The following is a 22,354-nucleotide window of genomic DNA, read 5'->3' on the forward strand; positions in this document are numbered from 1 at the left end:
AGGATTAGGAAAAGATGCCAGACCGTTATATCAGAGTGGAAAGTAATATGGGAGACTGATTATTCGTTTTATTCCACTTTGATGGAAATTTCCTTCTTTATCTCATCTTCGTGCAATAACAAGAAGCTATTTTTTCAGAAAATTAGTCCCCGGCTTGGAAATTCTAACTTATTCCAACCAGCAGAAATTATTAGTTTTTTTTTTCAATTATTTTTTCAAATACTTCATGACAATCATACATCAATAAATTCTTGACATGATTTCAGAGTATTCTCGAAATTTCTCGCTTATCGGAGACTATTTATTTTCTTATCAAAGTAAATTATCTTTCATACAGCCCATCGATCAATATACGTCGCTTCCATCTTTTACGCCGACAGTACTTTTTTGCCTTACAAAGAAGAAATTCCATTCGTCACAGCACAGAACTGCATTCGTCTAGGCATTCAAGATGGTCCTTGAAGTTTTAAATGCCTTTGTCTTCTGTCGGCGACATTTCTTTCCTTCCCTTATTTCTATGGCGGCAAAATTGTACGTCCATTAGCTCTTCGGATGTCTGATTTTAAACGGAACACAGATAAAAATGAAAGTCAAGTGGAAATCGTTTGCTAACCGGCGTTTTTACGATGGCGATCCATTTAATGGCGAGCGCGTCTGTAACTTGTTAATTAATTTTACGCGCATTAATAATTTAATAAACGCCTGTCGGCATTGAGTTTATTTTAAAATGTAATTATGCAATGAAATTGAATATTCTGTCAACACCTATTAAATATGTGGCAGTAAATATATCTGAGGTAAATTTCATAATCGTGCCATAATACCGTAATGTTTATGATTAGAAAATTATTGCAAATTCACGAGTTGATAACAATGCGAACAAATATCCGCGATTGCGATTAGATACACAATGCAATTATCTGAGTATTGGAATTCATTACCAATAATTAAAATTTTATATCAATGACGACTTTTTACACAGACTAATTTTAATGACATTACAAATATATGCATGAGTAAATGAGAAATATTCGAGATTACGCTCGAAAGCAATTTAATGGAAAGTTCTCCACATCGACGATTCATGACATTAAATTAAATGTAATTTTCAGAAAACTGCTCGACTGACTGTGTGCTGACAGCACATAGATCAAATTTAAATGTCGCGAAGTAATAACGCGAGTGGCAGGCGTAATTCTAGTACGGTACAATTTGCGAATGTGTTCTCAAATAGGGCACCATTGACGGAAAATTCAAGGTAGTGAATTTACATTTGTCAATAAAACTCAAAGTCCCGGAGGAAATCGGTGACCAAACATTTCGTAAAAAGGGAGAGATCTGATGTGGGTCTTGAAACTCTCAATTGCGAAAAAATAGAAAAAATTTAACTTTTAGTCAAGCTAGATAAATATGATCGTGAAATTTCGCGTTTTTTTCGACAATGCGGCTTCTATAAAGAATAAAGCATTGTTTACTTCAAATACAATAAAACAAAACAAGATACGATAGATTTATAACAAACAACAATACGTCAACAATTATTTTTATGCTTCGAAAAAAACAATTTAAATTAATTTTTATCTAAATTGACACGCAAAATGGACGGATATTAAATCTTTATCAAATACTTTTAGATTAAATAATATTAAATATTCTCATCGTGCGTATTTTTTTACGCAAATTGTGTGTATTTATTGCTCTCGCATCGCGCAATACGTATAATATTCGAAATATCAGGATGGTCCCGCGTAATCATACGCTCGCGTGTATACGCACCAATATTACGAGTTTCTTTGCTCAAATCCCCGCCACGCAAATACCGCGAGGCACTTTAAAATTGCTTATCATATAGCGCCAGGCATATCGCCAGGCCTCCCCTTTGCCGTTGAGTTTTCCGATGGCACTTTGCATGCATTAAGATACATGTAAACTCAATATGTGTCTCTTATTGGCGCTATAAGTCGTTGAATAGAGCGAATTCCGCGTGTATTTTCGCATGATATTACAGGTTTCATATATGAGAGTATCTATATTAGATTTCGTAAAATTTGTGTAAATTTTCGCCAATGTAAATTTTCGCAAATGTAAAACGTCAAATTTAACATATTTGCATTTTTTAAATCACTACTGTTTTGCAATCAGTTCAATGTTAATTGTAATGATACATATTCTCCTTATTATAGTGTCTGAAGTTTGTTTTTCTATTTGAAGCATTTTTGTCTCAATTTTCACGAAATAACAGCAAGAAGTGCGATTAGCCGGCGAGCAGTAGAAACAACCACGATTAAGTCAGCCGTTAGTATTTCTAGACATTAACGATTTCAGTATCTGAACACGAGATATCGTAAATGCATCATTGTGTGAACTATTTTATTCGACAATCACGGATAAAAAATGTGTACAAATTCCGAGTTTGTGTTTATACGACAAGTTTTACTTGCAAGAATTTTGTCTCTTATAAGATTGCAACGTGTTAAAGTGGTATTACGTGATACAATAAACGAAGCGCTTCTTTTTAGAATTAGATAAGATAAGTAAGACTAAGTTTGCTGAGGATCATGTTATCGTGATACTTGGCTTGTTAGCGCGTCGATTATAACGCCTTTCTTCGCGTCGGACTCGCAATTTCACGGTTCAGGGCGCACCTTTTAAGGAAAATTGCTCGCATCTTGTCAAGAAAACACGGCAAAGAAGAGGGGAAGCGAGAGGAGTAAAGTAGTTAACGACTTGCTGCTATTACGGCGACGACATTATCTGTATCGGCAAATATCGCAAACCTCCAGTGACTGGCTATCATTAACTGGAGCGCCGCCGGGTGTTGTAACGCTTCATCATTCTGTTTTCACGAGGGGGCAATGTGTTATTGTATCACTTAACGTCACAAGAAATACATGCACGGCGTGACATTAACATAGCGTTATTGTTATAGCTCCGATATTGCGACAATCTTTTTTATTTTCACGATCGCTTCTGACAGAAAATATCGCTGTATGCATAACATCAACGCATAAGTCGCGCACTAGTTATTCCCGACAAAGTCACATTTGCCATTTTACTTTTTGCGACGATATAAAGCACTTAGCCGCGACAAGCTCGATCTACGTTGCGAAATCGGTTCTATTATGTGTATACGTACGCGTGATTTAGCGTGCACGTAGGCGTGCAAAAATCAAGCGGTCGGAAGTGAGAAAAATAGAGAAAGAGAAAGAGAGAGAGAGAGAGAGAGAGAGAGAGAGCGGGAGAGCGCGCAGTCCGAAACGAGGCGCGATGACGGATCGCTGAGCGTCGCCATTTAGCCGGGCATTCATCGTCGAGCACACTTCTTCCTATTTTATGGCGTGTCACATGCGAAAACGAGATAAACGGGACGATGCGTCGAGTCGAGTGTGTCCCGACGCCCTGCGACGCGGTTGCGTTATCTTCCATTGCGGCGAAAATACGACGGCGGGCAAAACCGATCAACGGGCTTGCCAGATTGATATCTCGCCATCCCCCGACGCCCTTTTTCCCGCTCGTCCCAAAAGAGTTCGATTGCCGTCTCGTTATCCATCAGGTCACGCGTACCGACTGCTTTTATTTATCCGCTCTTTTCCCCTCTAACAGTTAGTTATTCGCATCGTTAACCGTGCGCGTGCCCATTCGCAAGTGATATTGCGTTGATATTTGATGGACGACGCGGTTGATGGAGAATATGGATCCGATATGATGTATACAGGTCAATTAATGTAAAAGCGCAATACACGATCCATCTCAATTTTTTTTTTTATCGATGAAAGGAGTGGCCACTTCACACAGCCACTTTAAAATTTTATAAAAAAAAAATAATAGTCTTCCAAAACATTCGCGAATGTCAAAAAGTATTGATTTAATATGTTTGAGTTAAAGTTGATAAATTTGCAAGTGTATCCAGTTTGAAATAAAAGAAAGCAAAATAACAGTTGAGAGAGAAAATTTCAGAATTCGATGACGTGAATGATGCTCTCAAGCTTACATTTTTATTAGATGTGTTGCTTACGGCGTCGTATCAAAGAAAACCCGAACCTGCCGTGACAGCTATACTCATCGATAAAGTACCCTTTCTCCAGCTCCTTTTGCACGTCAGATAAAACGGCGTTTCTCTTCTTACCGCTGCAACGCTCTTTTCCATTCGAACACTCGTTTGCGTTCCTCCGAGTTTATCCGACATTCTTCACGATCGCGTTTCCCCTCCGCGGCCGTGTCGCTTTTTATATTACCAAATCCGAAAACAATGAACACTTTGATAAAAGCAGCAGCGTCCGTCGCGATGCGAAACATGTCATGTTCACGTGAACATGTGCACGCAAATATTGTTATATTCGCGTTGCTGGAGAATTCTTTCCTCTTCAAAAAATTGCCCACTTGCGTCATTCAATTTAACAATTTTTTTTATCAAACAGTAAATTTCGGAATAAAATGTGGATATCTTGACAGCGCTGTTAACATATTCGTGTAGCTGACAAGTATAAAGGATTTGTTGAATTGTACTGCATTACGTCGTGCGATATATGAAGGCTTCAGCGCAACTAAACTACCTAAGCGTTGAACATCACGAACTACCGCCGCGTACCTGTCTGCCAAGCTGTCTTAAACTCCTATTACCTACGTCTTTCACCTTGGTTAATTCTATTCTCGATTTCAACTCCTCTATTCCTAATTATTATCTAACTCAAGATTTAGATAATCTTATCACGTTCCATTAATCGTTCCATGATCGATCCTTATTCTTCGTTTTGAACATCGGCACTTTTAATCCAATTCGATCCTTTGGAAATAAATCAAATTTTAATCAAATGAATAATGTAATTTGAAATTAGCAATAATATATTTATACGTTAAAAACTATTCACTTTTGCCATCGACATATGTTTAATTAAAAAGTATTTTAGAAGGCAATAAGAATCTGAGGCGCGATTGTCGAAATGCAAGAGTTATGAATCAACATGTGAAAAATATATTTTAATTGCAATTTCTTTTCCATTGATAGAATACAAGGACGGAAGGAAACAGGTTAGGTTAGAAGGAAAATATTTGAAAATATCTAAAAGCGGTCAAAATAAAAAAATTAGTGTCACACAAAACGGACTCACTGACCGCACGCGCAGACAAGATCCGGTACAACACGACAGCGCACAGTCGTGACTGGGCTCTGACGTGTGTGCTGGTGAATACGCTTTTTTGTTCCATTAACTTTTTTTATTTTAACCACTTTTATATATCTTTTTAATATACTCCGTATTATCTAAATCTTTTCTTTCCTTGCATCTTATCAAGCTAAAAAGAGCCTGAAATTGTCTTCTGCATCATTGTTTGTCTTTAAAGAACCGCACTTTTTCATTGAAAAAATATTGATTTCCGCGTTTTTATTTTATAGAATTAACTGGGTTTTATTTTTGGGTATTTTTTTCGCTGTTTTCGTTATTTTAATTGCCGCCCATATGTTTTTTGCACACACGGAGTGTAATCGTTTATACGGCAATTTTAGGTCGCAACAGCCACCGCAACTCGCCTGTTATGCCGCGCCGCCGTGATGACGACAATACTAATAATAATGGCGATGATAAACCACCTTTATCGTTCTGGCATGCCTGCTAAAGGAAGTATTCCGTTTCTAGGGTGGTGGTATCATCATTCTCTCGAAATGTCATAACCCGTAACTGAATATAATTTATTATTGAGAGTTATGCCTCGTAATCCCGCTAACCCGGATGAAAGAACGCAATATCCGGGGAAACGCAACAATGTTATATTACGTAGCTGTATCGTTACAGCTGTGTCATTAGATGGGCATTATTTTCTATACAAATAGTTCCGAAAGTGGGTCGAGTTTCGCGTTACGAATGCATCTGTTTGCCGCGGCACCGATTAACAAGCATCGAAACACAATGACGTCGCACATATATCATTGAGGAAGAAAATTTAGTACAAATTTAGTACAGTCAAATGTATAAAATTTAACATTTCACTGCAAATCCGATCGTAATGGTCGCGTCCGTTGACCAAAAATAATGAATGATTAAATCCACTTTGAGTTATTAATACGCAAATATTGGCATTGAAAAAAGCAGATCGACGAGAGATCAATTAAAGCGTTAAGCAAACATCGATATGAATAATGTGGATTTAATTTTGCCGCTAAAAAACACCTCATCGTTATTTCACAAAATAGCGGCGATAATGTCACTTGATGCATGACAGCTCAGGTCGATAAGTTCGCGCCAGCGAAGCGAGCACTCAGCTCGTTATCCAAGACACAAATGCGCCGCTACTTATCGTCTTATCGCATAAGTAAATTTCCAACGGCGACACTCGCTCTCGCTCCCCCTCCCCGTAGTCGACAAAGTACTTCGCACTCTTGTCGCGTGTCGTTAGCCTCGTCCATTATTCGGTTACTCCGCACTTCCGCGATAAGTGAAATTCGCCGGAGTTATGTCAACTATCCGCATTATGGATTTCAACCCAATAGACGAAGAATACGGCAAATTCGCTTGCAAAACTCGCCGTCAGTCCTTACTTTTGTACAGTGTTGTTTTACATATAATTTCGGAGTTTCAAGCACGAGAGCGTATGAGAAGCCTATCGGTTTTCTATTTTATAATTTTCCCCCAAATAGAAATTTAACACTCATACACTTCGTTCAAAGACGCGAATCGCGATGAGTACTTTCGGGAAATCCGATTCTCCTCGATTCTCATTGAATTTCCTCATTTTGTCAAACGACGCCTCGCGTTAGCTTTACTCGCGCGCCCCGTCGAAAATCGTTCGCGAGGTAAGTGCGAGATAAGCAGAAAAACAATTCCCGCTTTCCCGGACGCTCCCCGCGAACTTTTCCAACTACATCCTCTTCGTTCGAACGTCGGGCCGTCGACGCCGATTGCCGGCTCTCAATTTCCGGTTCTAAGCAGGCAGCCTTCGACGAGGCGGACGCGATCGCCTTTCAACCGTCTGAGAAGCACTTAAAGCGCTGCGAATAGCGCCTGCGGGAGCGATAAAGAACAGCGAGCACCGTCTCGCGACCCATGGATATCGATACTCGCGCTTCTCCACGACGAGCCACTGCTCGACGACAGCTACTTCTGAACGCAGGAGTATGGAAAGTTATGAGTCAACCGCGCACTCGACACGTACACGAGCACACTTCGTTATAGCTCAGTCGTTGTTAAACCGCACGTGCCAATTATAACGCACTTGTGAATAAGTGCGTCTTAGTGCTGAGATTTTTTTTCCGGCTCTACGCTCTTTTTTGCCAAGCTTGATAATTCCGAAATAAGATTAAGGACTCGGAACGGAAGTAGATTTAATCCATAATTTGTGAAGCGCGAAGATTTCGGCAAGAATTTTAAACTACTGATTCTAAAGTAGTCTTTGCATATTACAGATTTAATCGATTTCCGAAGCCGCTAAATGTGCAGAATACACTGTTATCGTTAACGAACGGACGAAACCAATCGATGCGCCTCATTTTCGAGACCGGAAATTGCGGAAGATACCTCTTGCTATCGCCGTAACACGTATTTTTCCGTCGAGAAAGTCGCAATCTGCGCAATAAACTTGCAGCTCAATAAAGCTTATCGCTCCAAGGTAAAAAACGCAGTAAGCCGCTATCGCGCAGTTAATCTCGTCGCGTTTCGCCACTGGGTATATCCATCTTCACGCAACCGCGTAGAAAAAAAGCGATAAAAATGGCTACTTGTCTCACGAAATACGTCGCGAATTTTTCCTCTGCAAAGACCGACGTTTCGTCTCGGTTTAACGCCGTCTGCTTCTGCCATTTAGCATTTTTTCGCCGCTCTCTTCGCTCTCTTTCTTTCTCTCCTTTTTTTTTGCCTTTTCTCTACTGCACTTGCATCCCCGAATTAAATATTCAAAAGAAAAAAAATGAAGACAATTCTTTCGCCACAGGGGCAAAGTTATCCCGTAAATTTCATTTGGAGAGCCATTTAGAGGTGTCCGTGAGCAAATGAGTACTTAAAAATTATGTTTCTGAAGAGATATGTTGGCTGAGATAAATGAGAGGTAAAAATAGATCCGTCACAACGCGAGTCATTTTGATTTCTTTAACGACCATTAATTAAACACTATTGAGGCTAGTGAAAAGCTAGTAGCATAACTTTTAAGCGCGCCAAGAAGATATAATTTCTATACAATATAACAGAAAATGCATACTATGTTAATTTTATGTCCCATTGAATTATTACGATATTCTTGGCTGAAACCAATGCATGTTGACAAGATTATTGTCAGATAGAGTGCTTAGGGAGCGAACCCGCTCTTGGGAAATGTACATGCATTTTTCATTCAAGACGAGCTCATCAGGCCACGTTAAATTGTTTCTATGCGCTGACTATGAAGATTTTCGATGAGCAGTACGCCGAGTCCCGCGAGAACAGAATTAGCAGGATGAACATTGATCGATGCCGATGATCGCGCTCTATTCGCGTATCCCGCGGCGAAATAATCGCGCGAAACAATTTCGACTCGCTCTTCGAAAATTGCCATAATTACATATACGCGAATAAACACAGTTTCGCGAGTTTAGCATTATTAGCGCGGCTGCCATTCGCGCTCATCCGCTCGATTCTCGGCTGATGTAAATTCAGGGCGCGTTCATCCGTGCCCATTATTTCGCTATAATGATTTATGACGTCTACGTATAATCGCACTTTGGCTGGAATGATCAGAATCTGGAATTTATTTCTTTTTCCCCCGAAAATATCCATCCACCACGCTTATCGCGTATCGCAGCCGGAATCGATGACTGCGCGATGACTGCAACGCACGGCGAAGTCCCTCGTTATTTCGAAATTGTTGAGCGGCAAATTTTTTCGTAAATTCTTTATTCGAACGTTGAGTGACTCTATTAATACAAATCCCGGAATCTGATTTGCAAGAATTCGCACATTTAATCAGTGTCAAATTTCAGACACGCCAGAAGTCTTCATTTAATGCACATAAGTGAACACGATTCCTCTTTGAAAGATAACATTGCCACACAAAGTGATGCCACAAGGCGTATTCCACGTTCCGCGTGCACGTCTACATACGTCGGGCACAAAGCAGGAAATACTGACCGATTCTAACGCAAATGCGAGCTCAAAGGGACGAGCGGAGAATAAAAGGATACCAGCGGCCGGAAAGAAGCGTATCGGACAATCAACGTTTCCATTCTCACGTTATTCGGCGGTCGCGTCAGAAAAGTTCAATAGCGAGTATCGGGCAATGCGGAATTCTTGATCCGCAAAGGGAGTTTAATAACTGCGGAAGGAAGGGTGGCGGATATGAGAAGGAGCGAGAAGGAGAAAGAGAGAGAAGGGGTGAGGGAGAGAGAGAGAGAGAGCGAACCGAGTTGGAGGGTTTAATATGTACGACGTCCTCGGGGCGTTATAATCGTTGAGTATCGATCATCTCGCGCATATGACGTAGTCCGCTTCGAGGGACTCGCGTTTGACCAATCAGGGCCTGCTGAAGGACCATAACTGCGTACTTGTCGTTCCTGATCGTTCTGCAACTCCGCTTTGTGCAAAGCACATTGTACCAACCACTCGATGGCGAAGATCAAAATATTCCGAATCCGAGCGTGGTGATTTTTTCCGAAAATTAAGGATTTTTAAACCAGAGTTTCAAGTATTTTTAAATTCGCTCTGCTGCGCGATACTATTTTGAAAAAAAATGTAGAATATTGCGACACGTTTCTTGCGTTTTGGTATCATATGCGATCGTTCGCGTTTTTCCACTCTCGTTACAGAGCGAGCTTTCTCTCGTGGACACGCGAACGTCATATTTCATTCTTCGTATAAAAATTTCGAATCGTACGGCGTTTGTTATTTTTGCGTGACTCGCGGCGCGCTGAAAATTGTGCAAAGCAATATTGACAGATGAAACGTTCGCCGTAATTCTCACTCAATAACTGGCACAGATTTATTGGCCATGTGCGAGCGACGCGTTGCACGCATGTATCATTACGCCGATAAAATATTCGTCGTTCCGGTCGCGTTTCACAGGAGAAAAGACCGCAAATTGCACGACGTCATTAATCATTACGCCGCTTTCTGTCGTACGTTCATCGGCGCCGGCAACGATATCCCACTGGCCGTTTTCACATTCGATTTAACGACTCCTTCCGTTTGCTTGTTTTTCAGAAATACGTCAGCGAAGGATCGACGGTGCGGGACTGCGTACCCGATTGCACAGAAAAAGGTGAGTACGCTGCGACAATTTTCACCACAAGAGACATATTCTGCGATCGTAAAAAAAAAAAAAAAAAAAAAACGTGCGTTTACGTTGCAATTTATTTTCGCGAAACCGTTCGGCTCCTCGCCGCGATATCTGCGATACTAAATCCATGTCCGCTCGTAAATTCTTTGGTACCAACCGGTCGCCGATGGCCAGCTGGTCCCGGCGCCCAACAGCGATATAATTTACAAGGGATAAAACGGCGGACCCTAAAAAATTTGTGAAACCGCGTGTTATCGGTTGCTTCGGGCCGGCGTTTGTTATCTGAAAGGCCGCGGAGTGAAACGCCGACGTCGGGACGGGCGTCGAGACGGGACGCGATCGAGTATCTCCCTCTCTCTCTTTCGAAAGCCGCGTCATCGATTTCGGATTTCGCCGTGCGATGTGTACCCGCATCGCACTCTCTTCCTACATCCGCTCCATACGTCGCGCTCGAGAGAGGATACAAGAGAGGATACGAAGCTCGCGCGTTTGAAGGTCCCATAGCGAACGGCGGTACGGCGTGTTATCGGGTCTCGCGTCGTTTTATTGTTTCGTTCTGTGGATGAAGGCCTCATGCTTCTTCTTTCCTCGGCTCCTCGTATTTCTCCGCCACTTGTCCTTCGACAGCGTCTGTATATCCACTTCTCTTCCTTCTCTCGGCTTTTTTCTCATATCTCGAAACGGAAGTCACGATTAATCTCTGTCCGATGACACGCCTTGCTGTTTTTCCTTTACGGACCTCTTTTTATTTGTCTATATATTAAAACTTCTCGCAGCCAAATTCTCAGTTTATGATTCTCTTATGGAATTATTACTTTTCAGAGCTTGCTATTAGAGTTCATTCCGATTGAAGCTATTTTATCATTACGAACGCATCGATTAAAACAAACAATTTAAATATAATTTGCACGTGAAAAACATCGCTGATGATTGCATCGGCTGTTTTAGAGGCTTGGAGCACGAAAACGTATTGCTGTCAGCAGGATGGCTGCAATTCCGGCCCGTCGTTGACAGCGTCGAACAGCGCGTATTTCGTCCTGGCGATCTCGCTGGCGGTCCTCATGGTGTGCCGAAGCCTTCGTGGCTAATACGTCGTCTTGCAGGACGGGGGATCCGCGCCACGAGCGTCACACGAAGCCGCATAGGTCCTTCAATCACAAAAACTTGCACGGTTGGGGGAGGAAACGTAGCACCTTGTATTTCAGACGTTTGCGCCGAACGATCGAGGCTTCCTACGAGCGAGTGTCGCGGAAACGTCGATAGTCGTCCCTTGCTCCTTCCGATCCTTTCAACGAAAAGCTGAGTTAAATCCTTATCATTTGTAACTATTAAACACACTCTCGTACTATTGATGCTTCAAGTGTGCTTTCCACTTTCTGATGTCGTCTGAGAGTTACTTCGACGGCTAAAATTTAATTGAAGTTTACATGCCAGTCAGTAAATGCACATCGACGCATAATGACACTTGAAAAAAATTTGTTGACTCGATCGCTTGTTCATTAGAAGTCGCATTAATATGCATTGTTCACCTGTTGCTTTTGTCAACCGTCAAATTGATATCCGCCTTGTTATTAGTAAACGCCGCGATTTGTAAATTTCCGTAAGTTGATATTTTGTAATTTTATTCATCACTCGTTTACATAGTCACTCGAGAATGTTATTTAATTATCCGTTCTTCAAATGCCTCGGTGCTTGCCACATATTTTTTCAATACTTCTTTTCTCCAGTGTGTTTTTCTTTTACGCCAAGTTAAAATACTGAAAAGATAAGTTCTAAGCGTCCTATTTCTCAAGAAATCAATTTCGCACACAGTTTCACGAGTGTAAGAATGGTCGGTAATTTATAAACAACGCGTAAAGGACGAGTAGTGCAAGAGAAATCGTAATTATTTTCAAATACAATGCTCTCGAGTTAATGAGATGCTGTCTACAACCGATTTGCACCGGCTTTCTATTTCGCGCGATGGTATCCACGTCGCACAATCACAGCCGTGTCAATCCAGCGAGCCGAGAACATACTTGCTGAATTCGGTTGCGTTAAGCGACACGGAGGAAACGCCTCGTTAAATCCGATGCGTTGTCGCGCCGACTTTCCTCGTTCTATTAAATTCCGCATACTGTCGCACATCGGCTGTCTTCAATAGAAAAGTTACGTCGATCGAGTTTGATTGAAATTTCGTTTCGCGAGCTTTTTTACAGATTAAAATTTCACGACGGGACAGACGATACTCGACGTTCGCACACGTCGCACCGAATCGTTGCTATCAATAATCCCTGGACAATTTTTTTTATTTTACTTTAGATGCGATATCGATTTTTTAATTAAACTGGGACGCGTATACATTTGGCTTTAGAAAAAAAATACTTTGTCCAGTTCTTCAGAAATTCCGAAGATAAATTCCGCACGCAATTCGTCGCGAATAAAATAGTTCGAACAATAGCGGCGATATTTAACACTCGTGCAACACGCGATCCGAGAACGGCAAAAAGCTCAAAAATAGTCGCCACCATCATCACGTTTTGCGCTTATCCGCTTTCATGGTAGCTTTCGTGCGACTTTGCAGACGTGGGTTTGCGCAAGATTTCCCTCACGCGATGTGCGGTCTGTTTTTTACCGTTGTTCCACCAGATTGTGATTTTTCTGCGCCAGAATACTTTATCCGATCTATTCTCCGCGAAACATCGAACTCTCGGATTAAAGATCAATAATTCCCCCATTGAATTGATCTCTTTCAGAATCTTGACTCCGATAAGGAAAAAAAATGGAGAAAAAAGTAGTTTTTTTTTATTTTCACGAAGAAATTTACTTTGCATAAAAGTATGAAAAAATGTGGATAAAAGGAGGCATGGAAAACACGCGGCACTATATACGTTGTTCTCCACATCGTACATTTTTTCTCCGAGTTTTCGCCGGTTAGCCTTCTGTCGAGGAACGGCATTCTGTCAGCCTTCAACGGCGGATTGAATTTATTCAAAAAGTTTTGGCGTCCCATTTTTCGTCGGGCGTTTTATCGACGCTTCTTCCGCCGCTTCTTCCGTCCACTTCGGCATCGTACATGCGAATTTAATAACATCGGGACGGCTAGCGGGTTGTCGCGCCGAAAAAGCGACGATCGAAGGGGGCACGCGGGCCGATATATCAATATTTTGGTTGAACGTCGCGCGATGTATTCGAGTGTTGTGAATATTTCAGCGCGTCACGCGATTTTCATCACAAGACACGTTTTCCTAAGTTACACCATGCAATGACGCTTCGCAATTTTTCATTATTAACGCATTAAAACTCATGTGATTTTTTTGACACACTTCTCGCGAAATTGCATTGACGTAAATATGATGGCCCATTTTTAAAAATTTAATACGCTTGAAACGTCTTCATCTAAATAAAAAATGATCTTATAGACGGAAAAAATGTCATGAATATTAAACAACCTTTAAAATGTGATGTTCACAATTCGGTTAACTCTTGATACATTTTTTAGAATATTTAAAATTTTTAAAGAACAAATGTAAAAAAGACGTGCAAGAAAAGCCGAGACAACTAAAATTCTTGGTGCGTTTTAATGGATTATTGATGTCCAAAGGCGTCAAGATGCCAATATTGTTCGCAAACATTGCTTTTTCATAGGCATCTTTTTAAAACAGTTAATCCTTGATGATCCTTTTTCACGCTGCGGCGGTGTTATCGATTGTATCGTGTATCTATATAAAGCTCCGCTTTTTCTATTATAAAGGGAAAATTCTATGATGATAGAAAGAGTTTGACCTTCCATGACCCATTTTTTTTGCATTACCCTTGCAAAGCCGATTATAGTTCAAAAGATAAGCTTTGTTATATCAGAAAGAGAAAGCACGCAATAAGGTAGAAAAGAAATTTTTGTCTTATATCCGTCAAATTTTATCAATTTATGTACATAGAAGAATATTTCTCGAACGTACAAGAAAAAGGCATTGAAAAAATATTAAAAATAAATTATTAACAATCTAAAGTGCTGGATGTATTATTTACGGCAAAACAAGCATTAAATTCCAACTTGAGATTTCCGATATATATTTCCTTAAGTCCTTTCCCTTGTACCAAATCCCTTGTGTGTGTGTGTGTGTGTATTCAACCATTTTCTTGAAAACAGAATATACAATAGATTGGAAGAATAATACAGTTGAATAAAATATCCCAATAAAAATTTGATCACGAGTCAATTTGATGACAATACGGTATCCTGACATATCCTGTTTCTTTGGGACGACTTGAGATGGTTCGGCCGCTCATCGATTCGCGACGAATGAGAGCATCGACGGCTTAAGCGGAAGAAAACTACAGCGACGTTCTCCGCGCGAAAAAGCCAGTATCGATACATTTGGACCACAATCGTTGTCAACGACACGCGTTACCAAAGCCCGTAACACTAAGGCAGCCGGCATCGGAATCGGCGGCAGCAACAACGCGAACGAAAATGTTGCTTTTGTCGCTCGACACCTCCTAGCCGTAAGATGCACACAAAGAGAAATGAGGAGGAGAAGAAAAGAAGAGGAGTAAATAAAATAAATAAAACGTGGATAACCTACATACAGATAACGTTTAACAGAGGAACAGTGAGGCTAACACAATAATGATGTTATTATTAATACTATTACTACTATTACTATTACTACTATTGCTACTAATTACCATTATTATTATAAACTACTGTGCATCTCACACGAGTATACATATAGTAGTTATCGATCGATTAGACAAATGCGAGCAAGTGAAGTTGTCGATTATTATGTAACCGCTTTAAGTAGCCTTATAAATTGTAATTAAAGCGCGGATAATCTACGTCTATACCGGGTGGCGCGAAAGGACACCAGGTGTCTTCGTTATATCTTGATTTTGGCGAAAACCTTTCATTTCCTTCGTTAAAGATCTCTCGATTCATTTTCAAATAGAATTTTGGATAGTATCTAATAGTGCGGAAATTAAATCAATTTATCGGAAATCTGAAAATTCGCAGAATGTAGAGATCTACAATGGATGATTTCTAAATTTTTCTACTTTTTTTCATTGAAATTAATGCGACAAATATTTTAATCGTTAACAATATCTGAAATGTTATGTCGACATCGTCCAATTCCTCTCGCGTTACTCGGTACACACATCAGCGTATTGGATCACGAGCAGGTAGACAAGAAACTAAAAAAAATTCCTAAAAAGTAGCGATATTCATCTTAGTGGGTAAGCAACGCGGGCGATCACGAGTAGCGAATAATCTGTTGACTGTTCGCAGGAGGAAGCGTTTAGCGACAGCACCCCGGCAACGCGAATGTCCGAGAGACGTCGTAAAGACGTCCGGAGCAGAGATAGGCGGAAACAATTATCCGACTAACAAGCGTCTCGCGATTGTAAAACGAGTAACGAGAAACGAATAATCATTGTTCGTCGCGCAAACGAATATTAAATATTTTTATTCGCACATATAATGAATAATGAATAATCTTACTCGCTATTCGATCGAGCACCTCCGTATATTCGGAATACGGCCGACTCTCAGCTCCCGTCTTTCAGAGACGCGTTTCCGGACTCTCGCGTCGCTCGGGGACGAACTAACTATCTGTTCTCGCATTTTAGGGTCAGACGATTTATCTAAAGTTAGCGTGAATTTAGGATAATTTGTTAAAGCTAATCTATTTCCCGTCTCGGATGTCGGCCGATCTAAAACGTCGATTGTTATTGTTGGAGGGTGTGCTTCGAGGTAATCGTCGGCGACTGCAGCTCGGAATTAATCGTTGACGGAGCACCGGCTCGCATCGACTTAGTATAATTAGCGCAGGATCGATAATCACCTCCCTTTCCCCCCTATGACGATTAATACTCCGATCGCAAAATCGCGCGAACCACGCGCGATTATATATATATATATATATAAACGCCTCCGCGGGGATTAAATTAAGAACGCGTCGCTGGATTTCATCAGGAAATGCTTCAAGTCGTTCGATTCAATTCATTAGCTGCTGATCGGGGATCTATTTGTCGATTCGGGTTAACGTCGATACATCTTGCTTAAGCCTCGTCTCTATATACTTTTGTAAACTAAAGCACAACAGTGTCAAGATCGATTACTATCACCGGCGGTTTGCTATCACCCGCGGATTACCTTTCAACGATCGCTCCTGTGACGTTCTTAAAGCTCCGAAATATTTTATTATATTATTATATATTATATATATTATATATTATATATAATTATTATATGTTATATATTATTATTATATTTTTGCTTGTTGAAATTCTTTACAACAATCAATATATTATCTTGTTACAATTGTACGCAAATTTAATCTGCACGAAAACTGATTCGTTAATTATCATTTATAATTAATTGAAAACTCTCGAAACGAGAGCCCGTTTCACGGAGGAAATATTTTGACAGATAAAAATAAATTCTTGAAAAAATGTCAGAATATTTTTTGTTCCTGAAACCGATTCAGGAATTTTAGAGAATACCTCGAATCATCTCGCTCCAAAAAAAAAACTCTATAGAAATAAAGAAACGAAAAATTACGGAAAAAAAGCTATACAGAACGCGCTGACAGGACGCACAGACACCACTCGACGTTCACACCGTAACGATTCATAGGCGATTTCTTAGCACTTAAGGTTTTACTATATCGTGAAGAGAAACGCTCGATAATAAATTTTCATCGTTGCGAGTTCTATCAGCTTCTGTCGGCAATAAGATCGTGCAAAAATATATCGCTCTCGGATCACTCGGCCCTCAACTGACGATTTTTCGATGAGAGATAAATACTTTCGCAGTAGGTTTTACTCACATTGCCGAATATATCCGATAATTTAAGCTGATGCCGAGTCAATAAAGTATCACTACAATATTCATTTATTTCAGAATAAATGGAAGAATTTTGCCAATTTGAGCACGCTAAGAATATCGAAGAGGCACGAATGATAGAAATGCATATTATATAATGTAACGTTATAATTATCAAGCCGAGTGATCTGCGCGATATAATTATATTAGAGTTATATATATATATATATATATATATATAATATATAAACATACATATGTTATATATTATATGATATTATATTATATGAAAAAAATACGTCATAATATTACATTATATTATATAACATTATATTATTTAGTTATACATAAGCAGAATTATATGTATGACGAGTTGTACATTTATATTAGACACACACAGACGCAATAATAAATACTATACTCCGAATACGCGCGATTCGATGCTCTTTTCCTCAAATGATAATAGGATATCGCGGAATGGCAAATATACGGAATTGCAAATATGAATTATCCCCGGAATAATTAATAAGGATAATTAATTTGATGCTCGTTCGACGAATACTTATTCACGTCGATCAATTTTCATACGGCGATCGAGAGGCGGGCAACGCATTTTCATGTGACTTTCCTTTCTCGATACGTATAACACGTATTACCATGCGCCGCGACGTATTTCGCCATTCCACGGGCGACGATTATTTACGATCGACGCCGTGTTATATTTTCCAAGCGCGGCAAAGTGTTCGACGAAAGCACGACGTCGCTCAAGAATGATTGATCGTCTATTCGTGAAACGGACGCGATTTATCTGCCGGGGTTTTTAAACGATTACGGCTTTCCTTCCGTAGCTACGCACGCCGGTAGTCAAGTAGCGAGGAGATTGCAATTCTCCGCGACGAAAGACGACGGAATATGTGCGCACGGCGCTCACGCGTCATTTTCACTTTTGTGCACGTTACGTTAGTTACAAATCGCTTTCTCCTATTTTTTTATATCTACTATTTTCGACACCTTCTGTCATATTAAAAATGATTTTTTCCCCTTGTATTCAAGATATGATAATTACAATAATTATAAAGGATTCCCGAGTTGCTGAAAATCGTCTAATTTTTCCAGCGAATCTGCGAACACGAAATATCTCTTTCAGCGAAAGCCCGGCCCGACCTACGACAATCACTTTCACTAAATCAAAGTAGTGTTACGTTATTTATTTTAGAATTTGTACGCTCTGTTGTCATGAATGATTTCACAGAGCGTACCGATTCTTTAATAAGTGCCGTCAACAATTGTCAACGAGGAATCTTCTGCTTGGGTAAGTTCTCGTGCGTGATAAAGAGAGTCCGACACCGTTGATAAATAAAAGCGCGACGAAAGACGAGGGGACGTAGCGCTCATTTGCGCAACGGCTTCTCACTTGATTATTTTAATTAAAGATAAATAGAAAATGGTTTGAAGGAAAATTTCTGCCGAAGAATTCAGCTCATTATCGGGTAACGTTCTCATAGATTGCAAGGATCAACTTCTCCCATTCTGTTCGCGTACGAATGCATCCCGTGCCGCATTCTGCCGCAAGCTAGATTTGTCATCGCCACCCTCATCAAGTGGTCTATGCTAGCTTACTGCGTATCTCCCCATTACGCCGCGGCGACTTAACCGAGATTAATCGACGTCTTAGTCAAACACACTTTAGCCCTGACGCCAAGAATTACTCGAGGGAATAAGCCATTCGCCGTATTACCACGTCAATCGCAACCTCTTTGGCTTCCCCCGAGGAATTAATCATTTCCTCGAAGGGTGTTTGCGAAAGTTTGACCTGGGTCAATTTCCGGAATCAGAAAATAGAGGATTGTAAATATTACAGAGCAATTATGTGGCTCGGCATGTTACAACAATTATGCGATACGCCACCGCTTCGTTTACTCTCGCCAATCAATTAATTACGTAAACTATGATTGCGCGCCTGATGATTAAAATTTCCGCTATATATATGCTAATCTCGGAATTCTCTTCCGATGTAATGTTATCGTCATTCAGTTACGGAACTCGTTAAAAATTGTTTCTGTACACCAGAAAAGTATGAGCAAATCTCCTTTCGGCCGTCATCGCTGTATACTCATTAAAAACTTGCTTTTGCCGTCGTCGTAGATCAAATGCAAATTCGTTAATTAAAAACTTCGCGAGGTAAAAAATGTCATTTTTTGGTTACTCGTGATTTTCTCTCTCTTTCTCAGTGTCGGCTCGTGAAAACGTACTTAAAGTAAGCGCTTTCCTCGGTCGGCATGCATACTAAGTGCGTCCTAAAGATTACATTTAAATTGGAAATTTCGGCGAACGATCGTTTAAGTGCATGCAAAGCTGCGTCCTTTTCGTATCAATTTCGTAATGCACGTATTAACAAGTCAAGTGTTATAAAACATTAAAATCTTTTTCTCCACATGACGCTAAGCCTAGAAAATAAGAAAATCTGCGCACAAATCATTTGGTGTGGAAAAATTCTATTATAAGTTTAAATCTCAAATTTTTGCTCAATACAATACACCGTATTGCATGTAACACTTTTCTCTTTTTCAAGTTCATAAAGTTTCAGAACTAGATTTATACTACTTTGACGAGTGTTTCATATATTAATAACAATACGGTGTTCTAAATGTGCACTCCATTTTTCAGCTATGAGATTGCTAAAACGATTCTATAAAAGTCTATCAAAATTTTGAAATTTCGGTAAAATGTGCGGATAAGAAGGTATATTAAAAATGTAGCACACAGCGATGTAACGCTTGCGGATCAAAGGCAACTTCATGTCGTTAGCTAAGGCTGTGTTGCGATGGAAATATTATGCATGAATATCGAGTAAGAAGTTTCATCTCGATAAACTCCTCTACCATGAAAATAATAATTATTTATGAGGATGAATTATCTATCTTTTCTTTCTTCCTTTCTGTACAAAATGTGTATCGATAATGAATAAAGTCAAGCCGCGAGGTGTGAAAGAAAATCAATTCAAAGAAACTAATGTATGATTTCTGTGTCATTTCTAAAATTTACTACAATTTCTATTAAAATTAAAATTTATAATAAACTGCAAATACTACTTCAGCACTAATCAAAATCTTGTATCACATGTCTGTTCGCAAAAATAGTTCCATTAAACGGCAAGTTCGAACTGGAAAGTGTAGAATGTCGAAGGTGACGGATCGCCTTTCAGCGTGGAAAGAATGAGATTCCCTCAGGACCGCCAAGTTAATTACGTTCTTTACGGGATGTCCATCCTATCGAAGGAATCATCGCACAACGGCGACACGTTAGCTGATCTCGAAGGTGACAACTGACGTTCAATAAATATGCTAATATTTCCGCTATGCCGGCGGAAATTGTGTGTCCTTCCGTGGCATCCTGCCCAATCCGAGTGAAACGATCCTTGATCCTAAACCGCGAAAATTTATTGCGTTTGAGAATCCTGCGAGTCGGACTGTCGACACTTGAGAAAAGTCGAAAGATTCTTGTTCCCGTTTTCTCAATTGCAATTTATTATACAATTTTTTTTTAGCAAAAGAAAAACTCGATATTCTTCTCTTTAAAAATATTTCGTTTGCCGCGTAATTAAATACGCGCGTTTTTGCAGAATCAGCGGGATAGAATAATTAAAGGATTCCTAATACTCTCACGTGTTCCTACGCTCCTCGCTCGCCACGTATGAATTGCAACGGCACAACTGGAGGTCGTTAGCTAAAATAACTACGGCGTGGTATCTGTATACCACATATCTGTATTCCACGTGTAGCCGCAATGTAACAGCGAACAAAGCAAAATTATGGCGAAGACTGCGAGGGGAGCAGCGGGAACACGAGAAGTCTCCGGCATGATACCACAAAATGATATATTACGTTGTAAACAATTCTACTTCGGTTTCGATCGTTGGCGTGTTTATTCCGGGCGTAAGTTTCGTCGAAGTCTTTTCTTTCAAAGTGAACCAGCTACGCTGATGGAAATTCGCGCCGCTCATGCAAAAATAAATTGCTAAAAAGTCTCGTAAATGTTTTGGAACAATATCCAAGAATCAGCTTTGAGTATCCAAAGTGTGAAACAAGAAAAAAATTGTACCTACATCGAGGCCTGATGTTTCACATCGCGCGCGTCGCCGGTAACTGTCAAAATGCTGACGGAGAGGAAAAAAACGTGTGCTTTCGTACAACGGGTGGCCTTTCAGCACTGTGAGCGTGATTTTTTTCACGCCGGCGACAGCCCTTTTTGCACGTGTCTCTCGGACGTGATCAGAAACGAAGAAAAAAAGGATTAATTAATCTCATGGCGTACGCGGTGTTTGAAAAACTCGTCGGACCGATGTGCGCTGTCGATTAATAATTACGAAGAACGCGGAATAATTCATGACATCCATATTCAACGCCGGATAAAATTAGTTTACCGCGCCGCAACTTCGTTGTTGTCGTCTCTCGATGGGCAATTAATTAATGATAATCGCTTCCTGTTAAATGATCAATGCCGTTGACAAGCGACGCGAATTGTTCGCATTTTAATGTTGCGGGGAAGGTCAAAAGCGTCAAAATTGGATATTTCGTCGCTGTCGAGCAGATTTTGTCGCCCGAAATGTCGCCGTTTGCTTAAAATTCTTGTCGGTGACCCGTGTCGCAAGAATGTGCCACGATAAAACTATCGGATTCTCATTTAGCCCCGATCTTTCAATTGCGCTGTTACAAGAAACGTGCGACTGCCGGCGCCGGCGGAACGATCTGTGTAAATTTCAGATTCTATCGAAGACTTCAACCATTAGGGCATGTCACGCGTAAAAGTAATGACGGTGATGCACGTGAGCCCCGGTCATCAAGTGCAACGACACGCTGCGACGATAAAAGAATGCCGCACGCGATGACTAAAATAAAGCTTTATTAATGGCACGATGTATGCAGCCGTGAGCCTACATTGATAAATCGATTGATTTTATAATCTATTTAGCGACATTTATAATACATCCATAATACAACGCTATATTCAAAGTCAATCTCCGTTCAATATCTTCCATCAATTAAACGAATAATATTGCGAGTAATAATTAAAAAAAAAAAAAAAAGTAAGAAAGTTAGAAATTTTCTTAAATACTTTATACGCGTGCAAGGCGAGGCGTATAAAGATGTGTATTTTTCTAAACAGTCTCTCCAGTTTTGAAAAGCTCCGGACTCGCCGGAAGGTAATTCGATCAATCTTTTATATTCCCGACCCACGTAATCCGACGTGTCCTCACGCTCACCCACACGTATTTCACACCTCCGTGCTGTCGCGTTGCGGTGCTATTATACGTCG

General features: G+C 40.3%; 1 protein-coding gene across 1 annotated transcript in view; it reads left to right on the top strand.

The window, feature by feature from the left end:
* LOC105671108 (uncharacterized) overlaps window positions 1-17,465 on the top strand; it is a 67,285-nt gene extending 49,820 nt beyond the window's left edge. The window contains exons 3-4 of the mRNA XM_012365020.2: window positions 10,158-10,215; window positions 11,182-17,465. Of these exons, the coding sequence (XP_012220443.1) occupies window positions 10,158-10,215; window positions 11,182-11,321 (198 nt within the window). The 3' untranslated portion in view covers window positions 11,322-17,465. The remainder of the gene's footprint in view (window positions 1-10,157; window positions 10,216-11,181) is intronic.
* Window positions 17,466-22,354: the final 4,889 nt, after the last annotated feature.

This window comes from Linepithema humile, chromosome 4, assembly GCF_040581485.1.
Source record: "Linepithema humile isolate Giens D197 chromosome 4, Lhum_UNIL_v1.0, whole genome shotgun sequence".
Lineage (NCBI taxonomy): Eukaryota > Metazoa > Arthropoda > Insecta > Hymenoptera > Formicidae > Linepithema > Linepithema humile.